A 21,825-nucleotide genomic window follows, 5' to 3' on the forward strand; every position below is an offset into this window, starting at 1 on the left:
GGAAGGAACGGAACAAAGCAGGCAGGTGAGCCGTGAAATAATGCCAGGAACCCTCAGGAGGTTCCAGGCCGCTCTGGTGGGCTCTCGGGACGGGACACCTGGCCTGAGACCTCCCCAGAGGACCAACTGGTGAGAATTTCATTATTCACGTTTCTGTTCATGCGGTGAGAATCCGGGGATGGTTTTCTTTGCCGGTGCACCCTGCCCCTGCCCGCCCACGCCTCCTCGAACAGGTGTGTAGAGAAAGGTGTGAGCGGCACTTCGGGCCGGAGGGATTCTCAGGGCTAAGGCTGAGTCCCCGTGATGTTCGTGATGTTCGCTTCGGGGGATGACTTGGAAACCTGCCTCCTGCCTCCTCTGAGATGTCGCTCGGCCCCACCAGGCACGTGAACGTTACTGGGATGAGGACAGAGGATGTGCGAGACACCTTCCCTTCTGCCGCCTCCAGCACCTGCGTGAGAAGACGTACGGACGCCAGCCAGGGGCGCGCGTTAAAGTAGGGCTGCCAGGAAAAAACGAAGCGGCTCAGCTACTTAATAGCTCATCACGAGAAAGGTGCGGGCTGCGGCAGGAGGTCCTCCTTTTGTGACTGTACTATCCGGCCCTGCCACCCGGAAGGCAGAGTGCTTTGTCCCTTCTTGTTGGGATTTTTTCCCTCCCTACTCCCTAATCCTGGAGTGACAGCGTCCCAGTTTCTAAAGGTCACTGCCCTAGCAACCTGGAGCTCTGGAGCAAGAAGGCCTTGTTGCATCTCCTTTTCTCAAGATGAGCCTGAGTAACTCCATCGGTAAAGAGTGGCTCAGGCTGTGCTGTGATCCTGGCCTTTTGGGGGGATCAGGGGAGGGAAACAGGGCCCGGAGCTGGACTGGCCCCTTCCTGGGCGCTCCGAGCCCCCAGCGGTGGTTTGGGGATAGACTGTCAAGCTCACGCTGCAGAATGTCTCTGTGCAGGACCAGGCATCAGCCACCTGGATGTGCTGGGCTTGCTCCTCGACGAGATGACGGTGGGAATCTTACCAGCTGGTGCAGAGGAGACGCCGGGACAGCGCACGGCCGGACCTGCCGCAATTCGGGAGGGGCTGCCCAGAACCCACCGAGGAATCAGGGGGTCGGGTCAGAGAGAAGTGGGATCTTGGCAGAGGTACCAGTCAGAGGAGAAATACTGTCTTCGTTTCTCCCCAGGACCACAGTATGACAGAAGGCACAGGGGCCAGGAGCGCTTGACCTTGAACCTGACCCGTCCTGCACTTTTCTGGGGCGCGAGGATGAGGGCGTTGCAGGGTGGGGGAAAGGAAAGCAGCAGCGTGGGGTCCCGGGAAGATGGCATTTGCCACTGTGGCTCCTCCGGGCAGGTGCAGAAGTCGCGCCTCTACGTCCCCCCTCCTGCTCTCCAGAAAGCTGCCCCGTGCACCCCTGGGGGGTCCGCGTGGGGCCACACTCCCCCGCCGCGGGACTCACCATCGCACTTGAGCCCCTGCCGCGCCAGTCCCCACAGCAGGGTCCCGCAGTGCTCGCAGAAGGTTGGGCTCTTGTAGTTGTAGACTTTGAATCTGTGCGGCATGTCGATTTTGAACCTCTCCTTGTGGAACTGGAAGAGAAAGGTAGAAGGCGAGACTGCGCGTGCGTGTCCCCGGGGCCCGACTTCTGATGTCCTCGCGGACACCCCAGCATAACAACGGTGACCACAGTGAAAGCACTGCCACCTTGTGCATTTCAAACCACCATCGTCACCCGTCAGGGCTTACGGCCGCGTCTGAGGAAGGCAGAAGCCCTCAGCAGTCGCAGGTAAGGGGCGAGCCTGCCACCCGCTCGCGCCGGGCGCCTGCACACCGCTGAAGCCCAAGGCGTCCGCGCAGGAAGAATGGCACGAGGGCCGTTTGTTTAAACAAGAGCTCAGGAAACGCTGCTCCTGTGTAAATAAATGAAACTTTTCTTCCTGTTTTAATATAAATATTTCCTTTTCTCTTTCAGTTCAGAACTAGTGCTTTTGCCTTTTTTGAAAATGTCAAAAGATGCCTCCTCTAGAGGAAACAACTTTCCAGGCTTATCAGTGTGACAGCCCAACGTGGGAAGAATTTTCACACCTGTTACTCATGAACTGGGGGGGAAGAGCAGTTGAGTAACACTCGCCACCAAGTGCCAGAGACAAATGTGTCACATGCATCATCTATTACACGTGAGATATCTCATGTAGTCCTCAGAACACCCCATTTGAAGTAGCTTCTATTACTCTTCTATTGGACAGATGAGGAGATTAAGCCCAGAGAGGGCCAGAAACTTTCCCGGGTCACACAGCGATGGTGCTGGAATATCTGTGAACTTTGCAGTCAGAATCGGAGCCCATGTATTCTCTTTTCTGCCTCAAACTAAAGTAAAGGCTTGGGGGAATGGGGAGAGGTGAGTGGGAAAGGGATGCTAGTGGTAGATACATTGCAGGATTTTTTTTTTTTTTAACCGTTTTCCAGAGTTTAAAATCAAACTTCTCCAATCGCCAACAAAAAAAACCCAGGTAGTTGGATTCCTGGTAAGAATGCCAGTATTCTTTTGCAAGATAAAACGTTTTACTTTCTTGAGACTTATAATCTCTGTAGAAATTTCTAATTAACATATTAACCGCCACGTGAGTTGTATTTAACTCACGCTAGTTTTGAGCCCGGCGCCTCGTGAAGCATATGGAACTCACACGTCTCTTTACCTTGGGAGCCACGTGAACTATTTTTCAAGATGCACAGAACTCACACACAGAAAACAATAAAAAAGGCACACTGGATTTTGAAGACTTTGTATGAAAAAATTATGTAAAATATCTCACTTATTTTTTATATTTGTTGAAATAATATTTGGACAGATTGGGTTAAATAAAATATACTATTAAGATTAATTGTACCTGTTGCTTTTTCCTTTATTTACTGTGGCTACTTGAAAGTTTAAAATTACCCATGTGGCTTTTACGCTATTTCTGTTGGGCAATACTGCTCCAGGTGTTGGACCCCAAAGATGGTGTCTCCTTGAGTGAGCAAGCAATGAGAATATCCCCAAGAATGGAACATAACCCACAGAGACACCCACTCATTGAGCTCACAGTTTCTGCACACTTTACTTTGTGCCAGGGACTTCGTCAGCCATTGAGGTTAAGAGTGATACTGAGAATTTGTGATTTTTCGAGACGAGCTGAAGGCGTCGAGCAAAGGGAGAAGTGTAGAAAGTGGCCATGTGACTTAAACAAGCCAAGCCCTGTCTGGGAGACGCATCTAAATTTTAGTCTTGGCTCTGCCACTTGCAGGTGACTCACCATGGACAAACGAACCTCTTTGGGCCTTGGCAGAGTCACTTGTTAATATGAGATGACGCCCTTCTGGCCCTAAACTTTAGAGGAAATTCCACTGTGCACCTGCCCCTTTGCTGGAGATGGTCGTGAACCCCGTCAAACTCAAATCGGCTTTCGGCTCTGCTCGACAATGCCACTGCTTCTCACTAACCTTGCTTTCTCATCTCTAAGATAATTATTTCACAGCCGTTCCTTTTTCCCCAAAGCCACTTGTCACCTTCTCTCCTTCCACCCTCCAACTCTCAGGCTCTGTTGAGGACATAAGTCACCGACGGAAGAGCCCTCGTCTGCCCAAATCTACAAACCCAGCCTCACCGGCAACCACCTCGCCCTACTCGGTTCCCTGCGTCCGTCAAACAAGGGTGTATCAGATACACAACACACATTCGTGGAATGAAGAAGGCAATTGTGGGAGAAGGAAGTCAAAGTATTTCGTAACGACAGGCTGTCCAGCGTGCTAGGTCAGGGTCCTTTCTCCAGAAGGTAAAATCTGACTTGTCTTCACACTATACCTCAAAGTTCACTCTGAGAGAATTATTTACATCTCAACATCGGCATTACCCTTCTGTTACTGTCTCTTCCTAACCTTGTAAGTGCCATGTCTCTGTATTTTCTAATCATTCGCCTTTATTTACTTTTTAATTGTCACTTCTAGCTATAGATTCTGCAAGGGTTGTTCTCATGTAATTAATCAAAACTGTGCTTTTAGGCCCACTTTCTATTGCATTTTTCTGGAAAAGGTAGAGTCATTAAAATTCCTTTGGTGCTCTTCTTATCACTCTCTCGTTTTGGTAATTCAATAACAACTCAGTATTGAAGAGGAAAGATTTTTGGGGAGATTGATGTTCATTGGTAAGTGTAAAGACCCAAGTTCAGGCATTATTAAATTTAATTCAATAATTTAATTATTTAATACGAGGATAAAATCATCATATGTCAGACAAAGAGAGGAATCTAAATACGTACCATGGTTTCTCGGCTATTGACGGCCGATCCTGTGCACTTAGCGATAACTTTATCAATGCACTTCTTGTGGATTGCTGCATTACATTCTGAAAAGAAATAATCACCGCTTAAGATTTTCAGAAGTTAAGAAACAACTAAATGAAAAGAACGACGACCATACGACAGAAATCCTTCTCACTTACGTCGGCACTGGTAGCCCTGTTTGTTCAGGCCCCTGCAAGAAAGCACAGGACTGACTTTAGTTGGACGTTCATGTCAACGTTGGCACCAAAGACATTTAAGAGGGGAACGAGATCTAAGAGCTTGCAAGATCACAGAGCGTTTCTGATGAGTGGTCCTGGTGTATCACTTGCCAAGAGTGTTAACATCGAGGTTTTTATTTTTAGCTGCTTTGTCAAAAGTTTGATAACTAAACAAATGAGGAGCTGCCAATTTCCTTTTCACTTTTGTATTTTCCAAACAAACATATAGAGATTAAAATGCGTGACCAAAAAAACTCATCGTGGGCTCCTAGTAGCAGAATTCCACGTGCTAAGATTTAAAAATTCATTGCCTCGCTGAACTCACTACAGATGAACGAAGACTTGTGTAACACACTTTGTTTCCTCTTTCTGAGTGCTGGAGAATATTTGCAACCGACAAAGTCTCAAGTTTAAGACAAATTCCTGAGGAACACTCATTATTAGAAAGAAAAGAGGTTTAAGTCATTAGCAAAAACACGTCGATAAAAATCCACCAGAGGTCTATTTGGCCTTTGGACGCCCTGGTTAGCGGGAGCTGTGCGTGGACAGATTCCGCAGAGGCCCAGAGGGAGGAGCAGACTTTAATAGGCACAGGTGCTGAGAACCAGAAACAGGAGTCGTGTCGAGTCTCCGCTCTATCACAGCCTTCGCTACGTGGTTCCTGAGGCTTGAACTCATCTCTGTTTGATGGCGGTTAAGACGCCCAAGAGCCTCGTAAACATTTAATCCATTGGCTGCGATGGGAAAGCGCTGTCTGTTGCAGGCAATTGTACCAGTGCGGCTGGGCTGTCAGGTGGTGGAGGCTTTGACTATGAAACTGTAAAACGGTGCATATAATACAGATACCCTCCTCTGTTTCTCCCTGCAGCAGCCTCCCCTTAGTCAGAAGCTAACGTCCTCTGGGCGTCTTTCCTGACCGGGCCTGGCTTCCTTGCTGGACAGGAGCCACGTCACGAAAATCTTTCACTGGATCACACCCACCCTTTGAACCTCTCAGTCCGGGCCACTGGTGACTCTCACGTGGCACCTATTCCAGCACCTTCCCCACGTGGGGGCACGCCAGGCCTCGTGGGTCAAGAGGATGGAACAAAACACACAACCCGAAGCTGAGAGTGAAACACCAAGTTACTGTACCAGACAAACTCGTGGCAGACAGAGCAAAATGTGGGCTGCGGGAAGAAGGTGGCGGTGAACTCGTGGCACTTGACGTGGTGGACTTTGGCCTGTTTGATGGCTCCTCGGCGGTGATGCAGCGCGAAGAAGCCTTCTGCCTCGAATTCACTCATGTCCTTTGTGTCTGCAGGAAGACAACCGGGACAAAGTAAAGCTCTGCAACATGACCGTTCCAGCCGGGTGGGGAGGGGAGGGGAGGTAAGGGACAGGGAGGGACAAGCATCGAGTGGCTACACCAGTAACATTCCAGGGACTTATTAAGGTGGGTACGACACTAAGCTTCTCTCCTTCATTCTATGGTACGGAGTTATCATGGAGTGCATTAGCAGAGAGTGAAAACAGTGAAGTTGTATTGCTGGCTCAATCCTTCGCTCCTCTTTGACTGGGCTGAGCTATCCTCTTTTCATGTTTAAAACCAGAGATCAGAATTTTCAAGGTATTCATCAGCCTCTCTTCATCACCATCAGTGATGAGTCAGCCGGAAAGGCAGGAAGTGGCAAATGCTTTTCTGTCTATAATTCTAGAGAATCGTGTGTTACTGATAGTGACCTGGGACTGGTCACTGAGGGGCCAGGATGCTGTACATCTGGTTGTATGTACAGAAGGGAGCTCTCCAGACATTTGTGTAGGGGCAAAAGAACTTTGAGAAGTCATGTGTGTGCTAGTTCCTGATGACCACAGTGATCAAACACACCAGCTACCCATTATACTCGCCAACGTGGAAAGGGCTGGACGATTAATAGATCACTGCAATTTTTTTAGTGTCTAGGTAATCCCGTGTATTACCTAGTTATCTACATCAAACCATCAACTTCACATCTATTCAGTTTCCTCTGGGCTCATGAATGTTGGTGAAGTTGGTCTGAGTAGTCACTGCCCACGGTGGCCTACACCCAGGTGACATCTTTCCAAAAGGCTGAAGGACTCTAAGATGAGCAACCTATGAGAATATCCATGATGCCCTTGCTGAAGGCTAGGTCCCCCCAAAACACAAAATAGTAAGGCAGTCATGGTTAAACAGCGTGCTGAACACTGGTGAGAGAGAATAATATGCTGGCAATAAAGAAATAAAAATAACAGTCACTAAAATAAGAATAAGAAATAAATATATAAACAGATAAAAATAAAATAAGGATAATGAATTTAACTCCTAAAATTATAATTTTTACAATAGCTTGAAGATGCTTGGATTGCTGATTCTATTTTTTCATTTTCACAAATATAAAAAATTGAGGTTCAGCATGAATAAGGGGCTCAGGATATTTCACAAATATAAAAAATGAACAATATTTAACCTAAATTACTTCTATTCTGGCTAAGCAGTGGCATTGGTCTGAAAGTGCACTTGGGGACAACGCCCTTTCCAAGGCATCTTATTTTCCAATCCTAGTGGTGGCCGGGCCAGAAACACACCAGGTGGACAAAGGTCCTCCTGTGCGTGTCCCAGGACTCACGTCTTCTCTGCACTGGTCCAGAGATATGGCTACGGCAACCCCAAACTCCCAGATGGACAGCAGTCCCAATAGCCCTCTAGACAGTTCCTAGATGGGGCGTCGTACTTTGCCTAATATTTTAAGGCTGGGTAATTTAGGTCTTTTTATTTGGAAGTAGGCTGAAAATAAATTAGGCTTGGTTAATGAGGGGTCAAACTGAGGGTCTCTGAGTTGATCACCTTCTTCCACAAGTTCTGGCGTAAGTGTGGAGATCTATTTACAACCTGTGACTGGCGTCCTAGGTCATTTGTTTATATAATCACATGTGGCTCATTTCTATTTTGGTCCAGATGACATAAATTTAAGTATAAAAATACTTTCAAATTCAGAGAATGGAAGTGAATTATTCTGGGAACCCCAACTATATTATTGTGTATATATATATATATATATATATATATATATAAATACATAAACGTGTGCATTAGACTCTAACACTATAAATTTTTAACAAATCAGAAATTGTTAGAAATGCATTTATTCCCTTGTTCCTTTCTGTGATTTCCTTTGTCCTCTAACCATTCCAATTATTATAAAAGACTAAATATAAGAACACAGAATTTCTTTAATTCTTTGGGAATGACTATATTTCTTTCTGAAACAATTTGCTATTTCTATTTATTGGCTTGAATAAGCTCACTGGTTTTTATATGTTTGGTTTTTTTCTTATATACTAACGACTCCCAATCTATTTATTTAGTCTAATCGATCACTTGTTTGCAGTCAATCAAATCACAGTGTTTCCGGAGCAGCGCCGAGGGTGTCGCTGTGCGGAGCGCACTAAGGGGACGCGAGCTGTTTTTCCCGACTCCCGAGCGGCCAGCGTCACCACGGGGGCTCCGGCACATGCGAGAGCAGCTCGCGGTAAGAGGAGAGTGTAACGGTGTGCAACAGGCTCAGAGATAAAACACCCACATTTTTTAGGAGGTAGAAAAAGGAATTGCAAAAAAGACCAAGAAGGGCTAGCTGAGAAATGAAGAGAAAAACGTGGCCCACATCACACCAGGCACGCCATAAAAGAGTCGAATGTTTCGGCACTGATGGCTGGAGACACAGCAAGGAACCCGAAGGCTGAGAAACAGAAACTTGTTTGGGGGATTCACGATCCCGGAGAAAACCATTCCGGCAGATCATCTGAAATAAGCCAGACCCTAGGGTTTAAGAATTGAAGGAGTAGTGAAGAAACAGAAACTCATAAATACAAACCGCTTTTTCAAGAAATATGTCAGAAAGAGAAAAGAAAAGGTCATGGAGGTAAAAATGTTAAAGAGAAATCTTTTTCAGGATTGAGGAAGCTGGCCGAATGCGGAGTTTCAGCAGCGAGGAGGAAAGCACGGGGGAAGGAGAAGCCGGAGATGCTGGAGGACCAGCAGCCTGTGCTGGTGGAGCCCCGAGGCTGGGGCGAGCGGGTGAGGTTGGGAAGGGAGGCCCTTTCCTTGGGGGGCAGCAGGAGGGAACACAGGAGGAGGCAGCCGCATCCCAAAGTGCAGAGACAGAGAAGGTGGAGTCTCCACCGATGATGCCGGGGCGAAGCCCACCTCCAAGGGTGGGAGAAGAACAAGAGAGGCTCAGAAACCAAGGAAGATGGGAATGTTAGGAATTGCCGTTGTGTAGGAATCAAAAGGAAACGAAAGAAACTTCTAAATGTCAAAGTGATTCCAGCTGAACAGTTCAACACTCACTTGCTCATTGAGAACTAACCCTAACCTGCAGCCGGGAGCTGGGGTTAAAGAGACAAATAAGTGGTTTGACCTTTGCTCCCTGCAGGGAGTTGGCAGTCCAGAAAGAAAGACGATCGGTGTGGTAAATGTGAGAACAGAACGATTCGAGGGGTGCTATGGGGCCACGGAAGTGAGGGCATCATACCAGCGAAGGCAGGGGAGGGAGATGGAGGTGAGGAAGAGAGGAAAGGTGGGCCAGGAGCTGCGAGCAGAGATGATGTCTGAGCTGGGCTCTGAAAGATTAGTAACTCGTGCTAATGTGCGAGAGAAGGTGCGGTGGGGAGAGGCGAAGGTGGAAGGGCTCGGAGCTCAGCCCCCTCGGGGTGTGCAGGGCCCTGAGGTAGCCGGGCATTGCCCGAGTGCAGAGGGTGCAGCAGAAAAGACCTGCGGCCACACCCGGAAGACAGGTAGGCATCAGGTCATTTGAACGTTTTCCTGTGGGTGATTCACAGACACTGCCAAGCTGCAGCGGGGCAGAGGCGTGGCACGGTTGGACTGGAGCTTGGCGTAGTTTCTTCCAGCCGCGGTGCAGGAGAGTGGGACGGGCTACGGCAAGAGGTGACAACGCAGACGATAGCATTGACAATTACCGACTAGGCAGCGTGGATGGAAACTATCGACTGATTGACATGGGAGGTGTGGGAAGACGAGGCTATAAAAATTACTTCCAGGCCGGGCGTGGTGGCTCACGCCTGTAATCCTAGCTCTCTGGGAGGCCAAGGCAGGCGGATTGTTTGAGCTCAGGAGTTCGAAACCAGCCTGAGCAAGAGCGAGACCCCGTCTCTACTAAAATTAGAAAGAAATTAATCGGACAACTAAAAATACATAGAAAAAATTAGCCGGGCATGGTGGCGCATGCCTATAGTCCCAGCTACTCGGGAGGCTGAGGCAGAAGGATCGCTTGAGCCCAGGAGTTTGAGGTTGCTGCGAGCTAGGATGACGCCACGGCACTCTAGCCCGGGCAAAAGAGTGAGACTCTGTCTAAAAAAAAAAAAAAAAAAAAAAAAAAAAATTACTTCCAGGTTTCATGGAGCGAGTTATAACTGACTAAGACAGTGAGTGCAAAAGAAATAGATTGCTGGTGAACACGGTAAGAGTCATTCTGGACACGATTGAATTCGGACACTTTAAGTTTTGTGATTTAAATTCAACAGAATTTCGAGTACATATAGGAAATCTAATTGAGGAGGTCTACCGAGGGGTCGAACAGGTGAGTTCCATAGGAACATCATCGTGTAGCAGCTGTTTGCAACGGACTCGCTGAATGACGTTTTCTAGCAAAGCTGCGGAGAACGAGAGGGGAGAACGCAAGGCGTGGAGTTCAGAACATCCACGGCCGAGAGGGAAGGAACGAGACAGCTGCTGGCAAGGACTCGTACGGGGCCAGGCTCGGTGGGGAGTGAATGCCAGACCTGGGCTGATGAGTGGCGTAAAACAGAAGCTGGATCAGAGTCTAGCACTTACTGGCCGGGAGGAAGGGCAGGACTGAAGGGGAGGAAGCTGGGGCTCTGAGAGAGCGAGTTCTGCGGCTGCCTCCCTGGAGGTGGAGAGTCCAGGACGGCGTGTGGCATGGCTGGAACGGACAAGATGTGGGAAGGTTGCACTAGGGGATGGGAGTGTCAGATGGCCATGGTGCATTCTGGAGCCACAGGAGGGAGGGTAGGAGAGAAGAGGGGGAAGAGAAAAAGTGATTCCAGCCCAGAGATCAACAAACGGAGACTTTCAAAGAGACAGGACGGAGAGGTCTGCATATGGAGAGCTGAGCCATTTACTCCCTTGCGGGGTGGAAAGGAGTTGAGGCTTCCACAGAAGGGGGATGCAGGAGACCCGATGATATCTTAAATGTTATCCGAGTTTGAACTCGTTACCCTGCACATGTTTGCCTGCTCTTCTGATACCTCCCACCTCTGCCACGCCCGTCACTGTCGCAGTCTAGCTCTTGCAAGAGCGTCAACACTCTTTCCCTGCGGTCAGCTCTCCTGTACCTGGAACAGGCCTGCCTTTCATCTGCACTGCTCTTCCTTTTATTTCATTCCTGTAACCACACCCCTAGACCAGATTCTCATAGCGTCTCCACGGCGTAAGCAAAATTTCATAGGCCGATAATGTGTAATTCCGTGAATAAGAGGAAGGATACTCTTCCCGATAGTTCGAAGCAGGGCCCCAGTCTATGCACTCTCCTGGCCTGGCTCCCAAGCCCTTGGACACCTGTCTCTGACTCTCCATTCTCGTTTTGGCAGGGCCTGCTGGTCTACCCAGGCTGGTCTTCTCGCAGGCTACCCATGTCAGATTCTCGCTCAAGCCTGCATGTTTTCCTCCCTCTTCTTTGCAAATCTCAACTCTGCCCAGCCTTCAGTGCCCACGGTGGAATTTTCTGGAACGAAGGGAACCCATACTGATCTCTTGGTTAACCCGTATTTATGTGGTTTAGATTATAATTCTTCTCTAGTTGTTTAATCTGCACCCCCTCCGTAATCTGGGCTGACATTCTCTGAGTAGAAGAACTCACGTTTTGCTTTTTGAGACTTTCCTATATATAACAAAAATCATTATTAAAATTGAACAACATCCTATACTTTCTTGCCATCAACAAGAAACTTTCTAGTTAGGTTACTATATGAAATTGGTTGTTAAAAATGAGATTTTTTGATATATATAAAAATTTATAGACGGAGTCTCAATTTGGGTCTAGATATAAAAAGTTTTAAATATGTCAAAGTTTTATTCTTAAAAAAACATAATGGGTAATTATGGTTAGTGAGACATCATTGTTTTTGCCCCACCTGGATTTGCTTTCTCATTCTCAAAGAAAATTTAAGTTCCGTAGTAATAGGAGGAATATCCGTGGGATTGGTTTTCAGTGCAGGGATCTTAAAATCATTTACTGAAAATACTCGCATTCTGATGGAGGACTTGTTTTTAATTTATATTGTTACATTGGGCCATGCTGTAAACTAACGGGAAGAGTATACTTTTTCTTATTTATGGAACTACACATTATTGGTATTATTACTTAGGCCAGTACTTGGCTTTTTATGCAAATCTGGTTATTCAGATGCCCTGCAAACACTCTATCTCATTTGGCCAATTCAAAAACAGTGTAATTATATGTATTATACATCTATAGCCTCCAAGAGAAAAAAAAGTTCAGGGTATATTTTTCCCTTCTCAGGAATTTTTTTCTTTCTTTTTAAAAAACTTCATTATGGAAAATTTCAAATATGCACAAAAGTTGAGCAAATGCTGTAATTGATTTCTGCATCCTAACTATACAGCTTCAACAATGACTAATTCATGGTCTCTCTCTTCCAGTATACCTAGTTCACTCTTCCCCACCCCATGCCAATGGTTTATTTTGAAGCAAATTCATGGTATCATCTTATTTTATCTAGAAATATTTCAGCATGTGTCTGTAAAAGATTAGATCTCCTTTAAAAAAAATAACCACAATATTATTGTTGCACCTACAAAAGTTAATAACCATGCCTGGATATCATCAAATATCTGGTCCATGTTGCAGTTTTCCCTGGCTATCTCATAATACCGCTTTCTCCAATGTATTTGTTTGAATCTGGACCCGGAGGAATTATATGTGTTAAGCAAAAACCCAGAAAGCACCAAAAATCTCTAAACTAAAACTCTCTTCTTGGTAGCAAACCTAATTCAGGTAAAAAACGAAATCAGTTTATCATCAGTAAGTTCACATGTCCATTCTGAAGTTTAGGGTTTTATGAGTAGTAGCATTCGATTCACGTAAACGGCACTGGTAGCTTGTTGCAGGCGACAAGCACACCGTGATGGAAATTTAACTTTTGTGGCTAAAGCCTGCATGGGACATGGAACCAAAGCTCTTTAGCAATGCATTTTTTCACGCTTCTCTGTTCCAAAAAGGATTTGAGGTGACTAACCTCATTTTAGCATTTTTGCCATTAAATTTATGGAAAACATTTATCTATTTCTTTCTTGCGTCTTACTGATAGTGTGATAGCTCATCACAGCACAGCATTTACACATAGACCATGTGCACACATCACAACACATAAACAATCTTTTGCATTTACATTAAATTCCCAAACTAAAATAAAGACAGACGATAAAAGCGATATGGGCATAGGAATTCACCCCACCTAAAACAGAATCCTGTAAACATTTTGTATTTCTATGTTTATCTGGCCCAGATAGCGTATTCTCATTTCATGCCTGAGCACCACTAGGAATTTTAAGAAAATTCCTGCGCCTCCCTTTTCTCCTAATTTTTTCCTTTGATAATTGCAAAAGTAACGTTAAGTTTCACTTGAGGAGAAGGCCATGCCCTCCTCACCCCAAAACAGGAAGAAGAAATGTCACTTGCCACTCATTTCCAGAAAGTATCTTGCATTCATTAGCATTCGGCCTTGAGGTTTCAGCTCTAACTGGTTGGGAGAAGGAGAGAAACATCAATCAGAATGTGAAATGAGCCCCACAGTCAATGACATAACTGGCTACTGGGGATGGCAGGAGGTTTCCAATGCAGAATGCAATCATTGTTCTTTCCACTGTACTCATGCTCATTATCATCAGAATAGCGCAGCAGCCCTGAGGATAGCCTTTCTTTTATTAAAACACCCGAGCAATTCATTAATTTTACTTGGAGATCAAAAACGTGCCTAAGGAAGAAACAAAATTCTAAAATAGATCGTATCTGGTTTTCCTGCCCTGCGATTTGCTTATCTGAAGAGCTGTCCTAGGGCAGACTCGGATCTTAATCACGACAAAAGAATCACAGGAGCCAGGACCAGCTGCCCTGGGGAAAAGCAGGTGTTTTGGGGGAAAGAAAAATCCTGCTTCGAGGGTGCCTCCAGAGCCCTCACCGCCCTCCCTTGTGGGGTGCGTGTCTAGGTTAATTAGGGCGATCGGTGGGGTGGCCTCTTTCTTTCACGAAGAGGGACTGTTTTTTTTGACTGGGGGAAGTGCTGACTGATCCACTAAAGGAAATTTTAATTAGATTAGTCGGGGAAGGGATTAAAAAATATATATTTCAGTACCGTATCACCATGTAGAAGGGACCAGAACAAAGTGTCATTTTAAGGGATGATGGAGGATCTCTTGTAAAGTGATATAAAGAGAAAAAAAAGAACAAACCCAAGTCTAAGACAATCTGAGCACTACTCACTATTAAACCATCCCGCTACACCATTAATAGACTAAGAAGAATAAGAAAGAAGGTGAATCGAAGGTCATTATTGGTCACTGTATCTCAGTTCGCTAGAATAACGGAGACACAGTAAGTGATGTGGTGTTGAACCCAGGATTGAATTTGAGTCGTGGCTACATCATTTTCGGGCTGTATGTCCTGTGCATGACACCAGGCCTCAGAAAATCTCTGAGAAACTGACATAATAGCAATGTCTACGTCACAGCATCATCGCTATGAGAATTTTATGACAAAGTAAGCTTGTCCTGCCGGGGCCGCTGTAAATTCTCGTGCGAGCTTCAGCAGGTTGACGAGAAGAGAGGTGTTTTTGACACTGAGTGTAGACACATGGTTCTCTGGTTTGTGGAGTAAGTAGAGATGGCAAAAATGGAAATGGAAGAGCAAGGGTAAGGGGCCCATTGCCAAAGGAAATGGTGACAATTGGCACCAAGTGACCACAAAATTATCATATTCAGGAATTAGTGGCAGTGGGGGAAATTGAACCAGTGAGCTACCAGGAAAACAATGTTCACAGAAGTCACATTCCGGCACGTTCAGGGAAGTGACCGGGGAATGACCAGGCAACCGGTTACACCATTGGTGGACCAGGAGGCAAGTCCAGCGCGGTGTTTAGAGACAAGACGGTGTCTATGGAGGGGAAAGGCAAGTTAGAGAAAATAATTTTCTAGAAAAAAAACATTAATTTTAAGAGATCAGATTTCAATAAAATTAAGGGAAACTATAAGTCCAAAACAACCTGTTGGTTTTTAAAATAAAATAAAAGTAAACTAAGAAATAACCTTGGAAAAAAAACCCCACAAAGCTTAAAAATGCCAAAAGTGTGCTGGTTGGTTAAATGAGGGTCTGCATGCCACACAGGCTTGCGTCTAAAAAAGCGGAGAATGCAAAGAGTGTGAAAAGTCTGGTAGGAATAAAATCAGCAAAATCCTAGCAAGAAATCGAAGGCGACCTGATGAGATAGGAAAAAGCAACCTGCATGTTAGTGGAAGCTAACTAACAAAAGGATTAAAAAAAACCTAGTTATCGTTTCATTAATTGAGAAGGAAACATGAATAGAATGGTGTTTACAATTAGGGAGTTGATGACTCTTCTCTTTTTAAAAAAATTAGGCAGAAGCAGAAAATATATGGGAATGGGGGAAATTGGAATAGATTTTCTATCTCTTCTTTCTCCTTGCCTGGCCAAAGGCTCTACGCTTCAGGCCCAGCTAGAGCCTAACGCTCTGACTTACCTGGTTTGTGTAAACTCTTTGACACTGAGTTAATCACCTGCAACATTATCTACCTGTTTAACCTTTTCCTACTTGCCTAAGCAGCCCCCCTAGAGGAGTTTTGCTTCCAAAATCCCCCAAGCTCCATAGATACTGAACTAAACTACCCAGACATAGCTAAGCACAGGGACCTGTTAAACAGTTTTTTTGGCATGAATTTGTCTTTAAAGATTACTTTAGTGACTCGAGCAAAGATTTATATACTTGCTTAAAAAATATTGATTCTTTCCCCCTGAGGTCAAAACTATAAAACTGACACAACCACCTAGATTTTAGGCTTATATTATTCCCATTGAACCTATGACTTGAAAATCTTTTGGGTGGATTTCTTAAAATCTGAGTAATAGAAAAGTAGGAAGCAGCAAAGTAAGATTCTCTCCTTTGGCATAAATGATATAAACATCTGAAAACATTTTCTGGGGTTTAGATCATGAGAAAGCAGTTTTTACTAACATATTTTCTTTCATTTCATGCCCCAGAAATTTTCATTAGAATTTTTTATGTTTTCCGATTTTACTCTTCCCTTGAAGGTTTCTAAACAGTTGCTACCCAAACAGTTATAACCTAAATTTTTTAAAAAATTATTGTGCTAACATGAATTGTGTATGATGTACTTCTTAGTACAAAGTGAGCTAAGTGGATTCACTATGGCTGAAAACAATTTATAGAGATAGGCAAAGTATGAAGAGGAAAGATCAAACATTAAATGGGTCTTTATTCTATCTTTTCACATTCTAGTATCTCTTATTTTTATTATAAAAATATATTAATGAAGTTTAATGAAATTAATAAGATTTTGCTATCTCAACATGCCCGAGTCTATAGGGTTAAACAAGTAGTTTCTAAATTAAAAACTATTAAAGTTGTCATTTGCTAAATCTTACTAAGTTTTTTATACCAATACTCTTCCCAAAACTTGAGAAAGTGAATGAAGCTAACAGCTGCGTTGATAAATAGACAATTCCTCCCCAAATCAGGAGGAATTTGTGATATTTCCAAGCTTACTTTAACAGTTATAAATCAATAACAGTTTCTCACAGTCTAAGAGACCTTCTTCACCTTGCGTAGGAATCAGAAGAGATTAGAATATGCCAGAGTGTCCTATAGCCCACAGTGAATAATCGTAGCCTTTATCAAACCACCGATGAGTAGGTGGCGGGGAACGTGTTATCTAAGGCCAGAGTCATCGTACCTTTAGGATGACATGGGCATATTGAGCTGGCCATCAGCTGGCATTGTGCTTACCCCTTAGCGGTGCACGCACGTTACACAAAGCTCATGGCTCGGACAATTACCCATATCTCCGTCTTCCCGTTGTTCTTCCTGCACCTCTCGGCCAGCGAGTAGAGCTCTACGGTGGTTTCAGATATGAGGTCCACATTTTTGTCCTTCACGATGATCTGCATCACCCTTCCCTTGTTGATGTGGGCATCAAAAGTGCTGTCCCAGGGTGGGTACATGGTAGGCTTTTTCTGGATATACATCTGCCCATTCTCTAGGGACAGAAAGACAGGTCCCCATTACCCCTGTGGCCAGCTCTGGAAGAGAATTCGATTCAACTCAACAGGGGGACCGGTTCTCTCTGCTCTCTGGGATATGTAATTCTGTTGGGAGGATGAAGGTAACACAGAAACAGTCAGAGACAATACAGGACAGAATGAGACAGTTCCAAGGTCTAAATGCAAGGTAGTGCACTGAATCTTACAAGTCCAGTGTAGATAATTTAGACAACAACAGTCTGCTAATGTCTTTTTTTTTATTTCAGAATATTACGGGGGTACAAATGTTTAGGTTACATATATTGCCTTTGCACCGCCTGAGTCAGAGCTACAAGCGTGTCCATCCCTCGGACGGTGCGCACCGCACCCATTAGGTGTGTGTATACCCATCCCCTCCTGCCCCTCCCACCTGCCTGACACCTGATGAATGTTACTACCATATGTGCACATAAGTGTTGATCGATTAGTACCAATTTGATGGCGAATATATGTGGTGCTTATTTCTCCATTCTTGTGATACTTCACTTTGAAGAATGGGCTCCAGCTCTATCCAGGATAATACAAGAGGTGCTAGATCACCGCTGTTTTTTGTGGCTCAGTAGTACTCCATGGTCTACATATGCCAGCCACATTTTCTGCTAATGTCTTGGACTGGAAATGTTCTTCTTCTATTTGACAGTTAGTTGCTTCTCTTTGGGTGTGAACACTTGAGTGAATGAACTTCTTTAAAACCACTTTTACACCTTTTGAGATCCTCCTTTGTTAATTTATAAAGGGTAAATTATATGACTGATTAACTTCACTGATGTTGAGTAAAAAATAGTCAATACAAAACCACTGTGTGTTCATCCGAAAGACACGGTGGCACAACTTAAGCTTATAGTGAGTAATCCTCTAAAAATATTTTAAAATTTCCCACTTGGCATCAATATCCTAAAAGGCAATAACTATGAAAACATAATGAGCCATTATTTCCTTTTCTGATTCTTCGATGAGGATACACATTGCGTACACCGTGTGCCTAAGTGAAAGCGGACAGGTAACTTAGACAGGTAGCCGTCTGGGTCCACGGAGCCAGCAAGGTAGACTGCAAACCCGCAGGTAGGAGATGGAGGCAGGTATGAGTCCTGGAACCGGCACAGGGTGATCAGTTGAAGGGAAACGTCCCTAGAAGCCACCAGGTGCCTGGGAAAGAGTTTACTAATGGAATCAAGCAGTTTTGTCCTGTCTTTCATCCACACTGGATTGTCTCCGGTATTTATTCTTTAACCATTTCAGAAGCAGGAAACCGCAGCTGTATCTGAGGGTTTGTTTCTTGTGATATAAGCACATTAAGTGGCGGATTTAGCCATTCAGAGATGTTGATTCAGTAGGAAAAAATCCGCTTACAGCCAGGAAATAAAGCCTTTCCAACCTCGAGGGCCCCTTCTCTCCGACACGCAGGCTGAACGGGGCAGGCATTTAGCATTTGTTAAATTAGTATTTATTGGGGCAAGACACAAGGAGTTGAATAAGCTGAAACTTCAAATTTCAGGTAAACTTGGCTAGTAAAGGCATAGACCACGAAGGGTGGACTAGGAAGGGGAAGATTTTTACAGCTCGGTTAAAAAAGATTTTGACTGCAGATCAGGCGTTTTAGAAACCAATGGCAATATTGATGCTCATAGTAACGTTTTACTTCCACAGACGCGAAGCTTCCCCGTCGGATAATTCCTTCCAACTGTAACCATTCTGCAGGTGCAGAGGAAAAGGCCAAAAATCTCCAGAGAAAGGGCAAAATTCCCCCCCGAAAGGCATTTTCTTACATTTTCATTCACTGGGTTTGTAATCAGCTAAAAAGAGGACCAGAACTCAGGAGCCTCTGTTGACAGTGAGTGTTGAGATTTTCAAAAGCTCACGGAAAATGCAGCCCCACACGCCACAGCTCGAGGTGGCTTCAAACCCTAAAGACGTAATGCTTGGATGATAATGTTCAGAGAGATTTCTCTTCAGAACGAAACCAAAACAAAATCAAAAACAAAAATCTCCAAACTTCCTCAAAACCCCCGCAGGCTAATATTGTGGGAAAAACAAAAATGTTTTCTCCTTTTCTGACGAGGTCTCTTGATCCACGTGGCTCATGAGACCAAGTTCAAAGGCAAGGCTAAAAGAAGATGCAGGAGAAGAAGAAAAGCTCTCCAGAGGCAACGGTCAGTGAGATCCGAGGTTGTAAACAGAACGGGAACCAGGAGACCCATTAAGTCAAAGGCAGCCGCTTTGAAAAACTCAGACATTTTGCACTTCAAAGATGCCTGTGACATTTGAAAGGTTTAGGTTGGGAGTAAGTGGCATTCTCACTTTCAACTAAACAGAAGAGAACTCTGGCCAGAAGGGAAGTCCAGATGACTCAGACAGGGTCCTGGGCTTTGATGTCTTCAGAGCGGCTGGAAGGATGAAGTCAGCCATGAAAGAAAAAGTCTTTTATTGGGGGCAGGGGCACAAAATAGTGGGATTTGGAACCCCAGAATCCAAGTCAGTTTCCCCCTGCATTTGCAAATGTCCTGCCCCGCCCCTCCAGGCCTCTTTAGGATGACCCTGTATAAAATCACAGATATCTCTGTCGCCAGTCTACCTCCCACTCCTTGCCTCTGCCTGGTGTAGCACTGAGCGTTACTTACCACGTTCTAGTTTTGCTTGTTGCCCGTCTTCTTCTGCAAGACAGGATGCTCTAAAGGGAAGGCACTCTTTCTGGATTCTTTCGGCTTGTGTGTGATTTTTCCCCCCCTCTGCTCTGGCCCCAGCACCCTTACAGGGGGACCCCCATAAACACTTCTGTGTACATGAATGGTGATCGCACCTCTCTGCAAAGTGTCTGCTGCAATAAGACACGTGTGCAGGGAAACAGGAGAAGCTAGTGAGGGTGGGCAAGTCTTGGGGTATAAACTTCCTCCTACCTTTCTTTTGGACAGTCCATACGACTCTTAAAATGCAACAGTAAGGATGGAGGAAGCTGGTGGAAGTGACCACAGAGAGATTCCATGCGTAATAGGACTGTTTTAGCAGAACCTTCCAAAGCTGGGGTCCCCTACCCCTGGGCCTCGGCCCGGTACCGGTCCATGGCCTGTTAGGAACCTGGCTGTGCAGGACTGTCTAAGCTCCACCTCCCCCCACCTCCGACCGCCTTGGTAGAAAAATTGTTTTCCGTGACTTAGGTACTGACGTACCCAAGATCATCCTGCTTATGATCCATAGCACGGATCTTGGAACCCAGCACTGTCTGCTTTGAAGACTCAGGTTTTGTGCAGCAGATGCTCTCGGTGTCTGTGTCCCTGTGCCCGTGACACTCCACACTGCACAGGCTGGATTTCACAGTGCCTCCCCCTCCAGCACTGACTGGTGGGAGCTGGTGTTTAAACAACCTGGCTCCCTTGGCCCTCAGGTAAGATAGTTCTGCTCTATGTGTTTTATACTGTAGCTCAAAGTTTCTCTGCAGGATTAATCTCCAATTGACCACTGTGGCAGTGGCCTTAATAATGCACCTTTTATTAGTCTCTCCCAATCCCAACTTCCCTGCATCTCCCAATAAACTATTTATAATTAAAAAGAAAAGAAAAAAATTGTCTTCCATGAAACTCAGGAACCAGGCTGCACAGCAGGTGAGCAGCGGGGAGCAGGCGACGCTTCATGCATATTTACAGCTGCTCCCCATCACTCGCATCACCGCCCGAGCTCCGCCTCCCCCTCCCTCCGCCTCCATCCCTGGACAAATTATCTTCCATGAAACCTGTCCCTGGTGCTGAAAAGGTTGGGGACCAGGGTCTAAAGGAACCTCAGGTGGCTGTCCCACTTTCCCCCCTCGCCATGAACTGCCTATAAATACTAAAATTTGATGAAACATGACTGTTCTTTCTTTCACCCAGGGCCTTCGTAAGTGCAAAAGTCTGTTTTCTGAAATCTGGATTCGAACGGCTCATTGTAGAGGCTTCATAACATTCATTGCAGCTTTGCCAGAGAAGCAGCAAACAGTCTTTGGAACTGATCCCAGGGTTATGCGGTCTTAATCTACCTGGAGTTATCGCAGGTAACCAGGCTCAACAATACAGGTCCTGGATTCCACTCCGGCTCTAGAGTCCTCTCCCATTGCCTCGCACAGAGTTCCCTCCACCCCACTTTCTCCTTCCCTTTGTCTGCATGAGGAAAACGGTGCACGGGGCTATAGGACAACCAGGGGGTGACAAGGTCCTGGCTCAGAGTCCCTCACTAAGCGGGTGTCCTTGAGGAGGTACCTGGATTTGCTGCACATCAGTGTCCTTAACTGCTGAATTCGGTTGAACCAGATGACCTTGAATGCCCTTGCTTCACACACATCAAGATCCAACCTCCCCTCCCCTGCCGCCTCCCCGGACTCGCGCTTACCTGATTCAACATACTCTTTGACAAGCACGGCGCAGTAGGGGTTAACCGCCTCGCCCTGACAAGACTGGCAGGACCCACAGTCAAAGTTGGACAGGCCGATTCGAAGAAACGGTGACATGGTTGCTCCCTGGAAAAATGACAAAAGACAAGTGCTATTTGGGGGCTGCAGGATATATTACTTTGGGTGCCCCATCTGCGTGTAACTGGAGGCTTTATCACCAACAGCCAGAGCCGCAGAGGGGTCGACTATCCACCCGAGCAAATGCTGTCACTTCCCTGCTGCAGAGGACGTCGCGGGACTCACCCGAAACCGCAGACCGACTCTCCGAGGGAAGAGGCTTTCTGGAAGTCTGCATTCGGCCTCCTTAGAGAGAACTGGCTAAAGCGCTAATCCCACTCGAGCTGGCGGGGTGACGCCGAAGGGGCGCAGCGAGGCCAGGGTTTCCCGACATTTTACTTGTTCTGTTATTCAAGTCAGTGCTCAGGAAACAACGCGCAGTAATGGGAAAACGAGTTTATAAAGAGCGAGTCTATTTTGGTCACAC

At 45.7% G+C, this 21,825-nt stretch overlaps 1 protein-coding gene across 1 annotated transcript in view; it reads right to left on the bottom strand.

Moving 5' to 3' along the window:
• PRKCQ (protein kinase C, theta) overlaps positions 1 to 21,581 on the bottom strand; it is a 57,992-nt gene extending 36,411 nt beyond the window's left edge. Inside the window, exons 1-7 of the mRNA XM_012664948.1 lie at positions 21,281 to 21,581; positions 16,682 to 16,881; positions 13,274 to 13,334; positions 5,670 to 5,832; positions 4,476 to 4,507; positions 4,294 to 4,379; positions 1,458 to 1,587 (exon numbers count right to left, since the gene is read on the bottom strand). Of these exons, the coding sequence (XP_012520402.1) occupies positions 1,458 to 1,587; positions 4,294 to 4,379; positions 4,476 to 4,507; positions 5,670 to 5,832; positions 13,274 to 13,334; positions 16,682 to 16,881; positions 21,281 to 21,398 (790 nt within the window). The 5' untranslated portion in view covers positions 21,399 to 21,581. The remainder of the gene's footprint in view (positions 1 to 1,457; positions 1,588 to 4,293; positions 4,380 to 4,475; positions 4,508 to 5,669; positions 5,833 to 13,273; positions 13,335 to 16,681; positions 16,882 to 21,280) is intronic.
• Between the last annotated feature and the right edge of the window lie 244 nt (positions 21,582 to 21,825).

This window comes from Propithecus coquereli, unplaced genomic scaffold (assembly GCF_000956105.1).
Source record: "Propithecus coquereli isolate 6110/MARCELLA unplaced genomic scaffold, Pcoq_1.0 Scaffold94, whole genome shotgun sequence".
Lineage (NCBI taxonomy): Eukaryota > Metazoa > Chordata > Mammalia > Primates > Indriidae > Propithecus > Propithecus coquereli.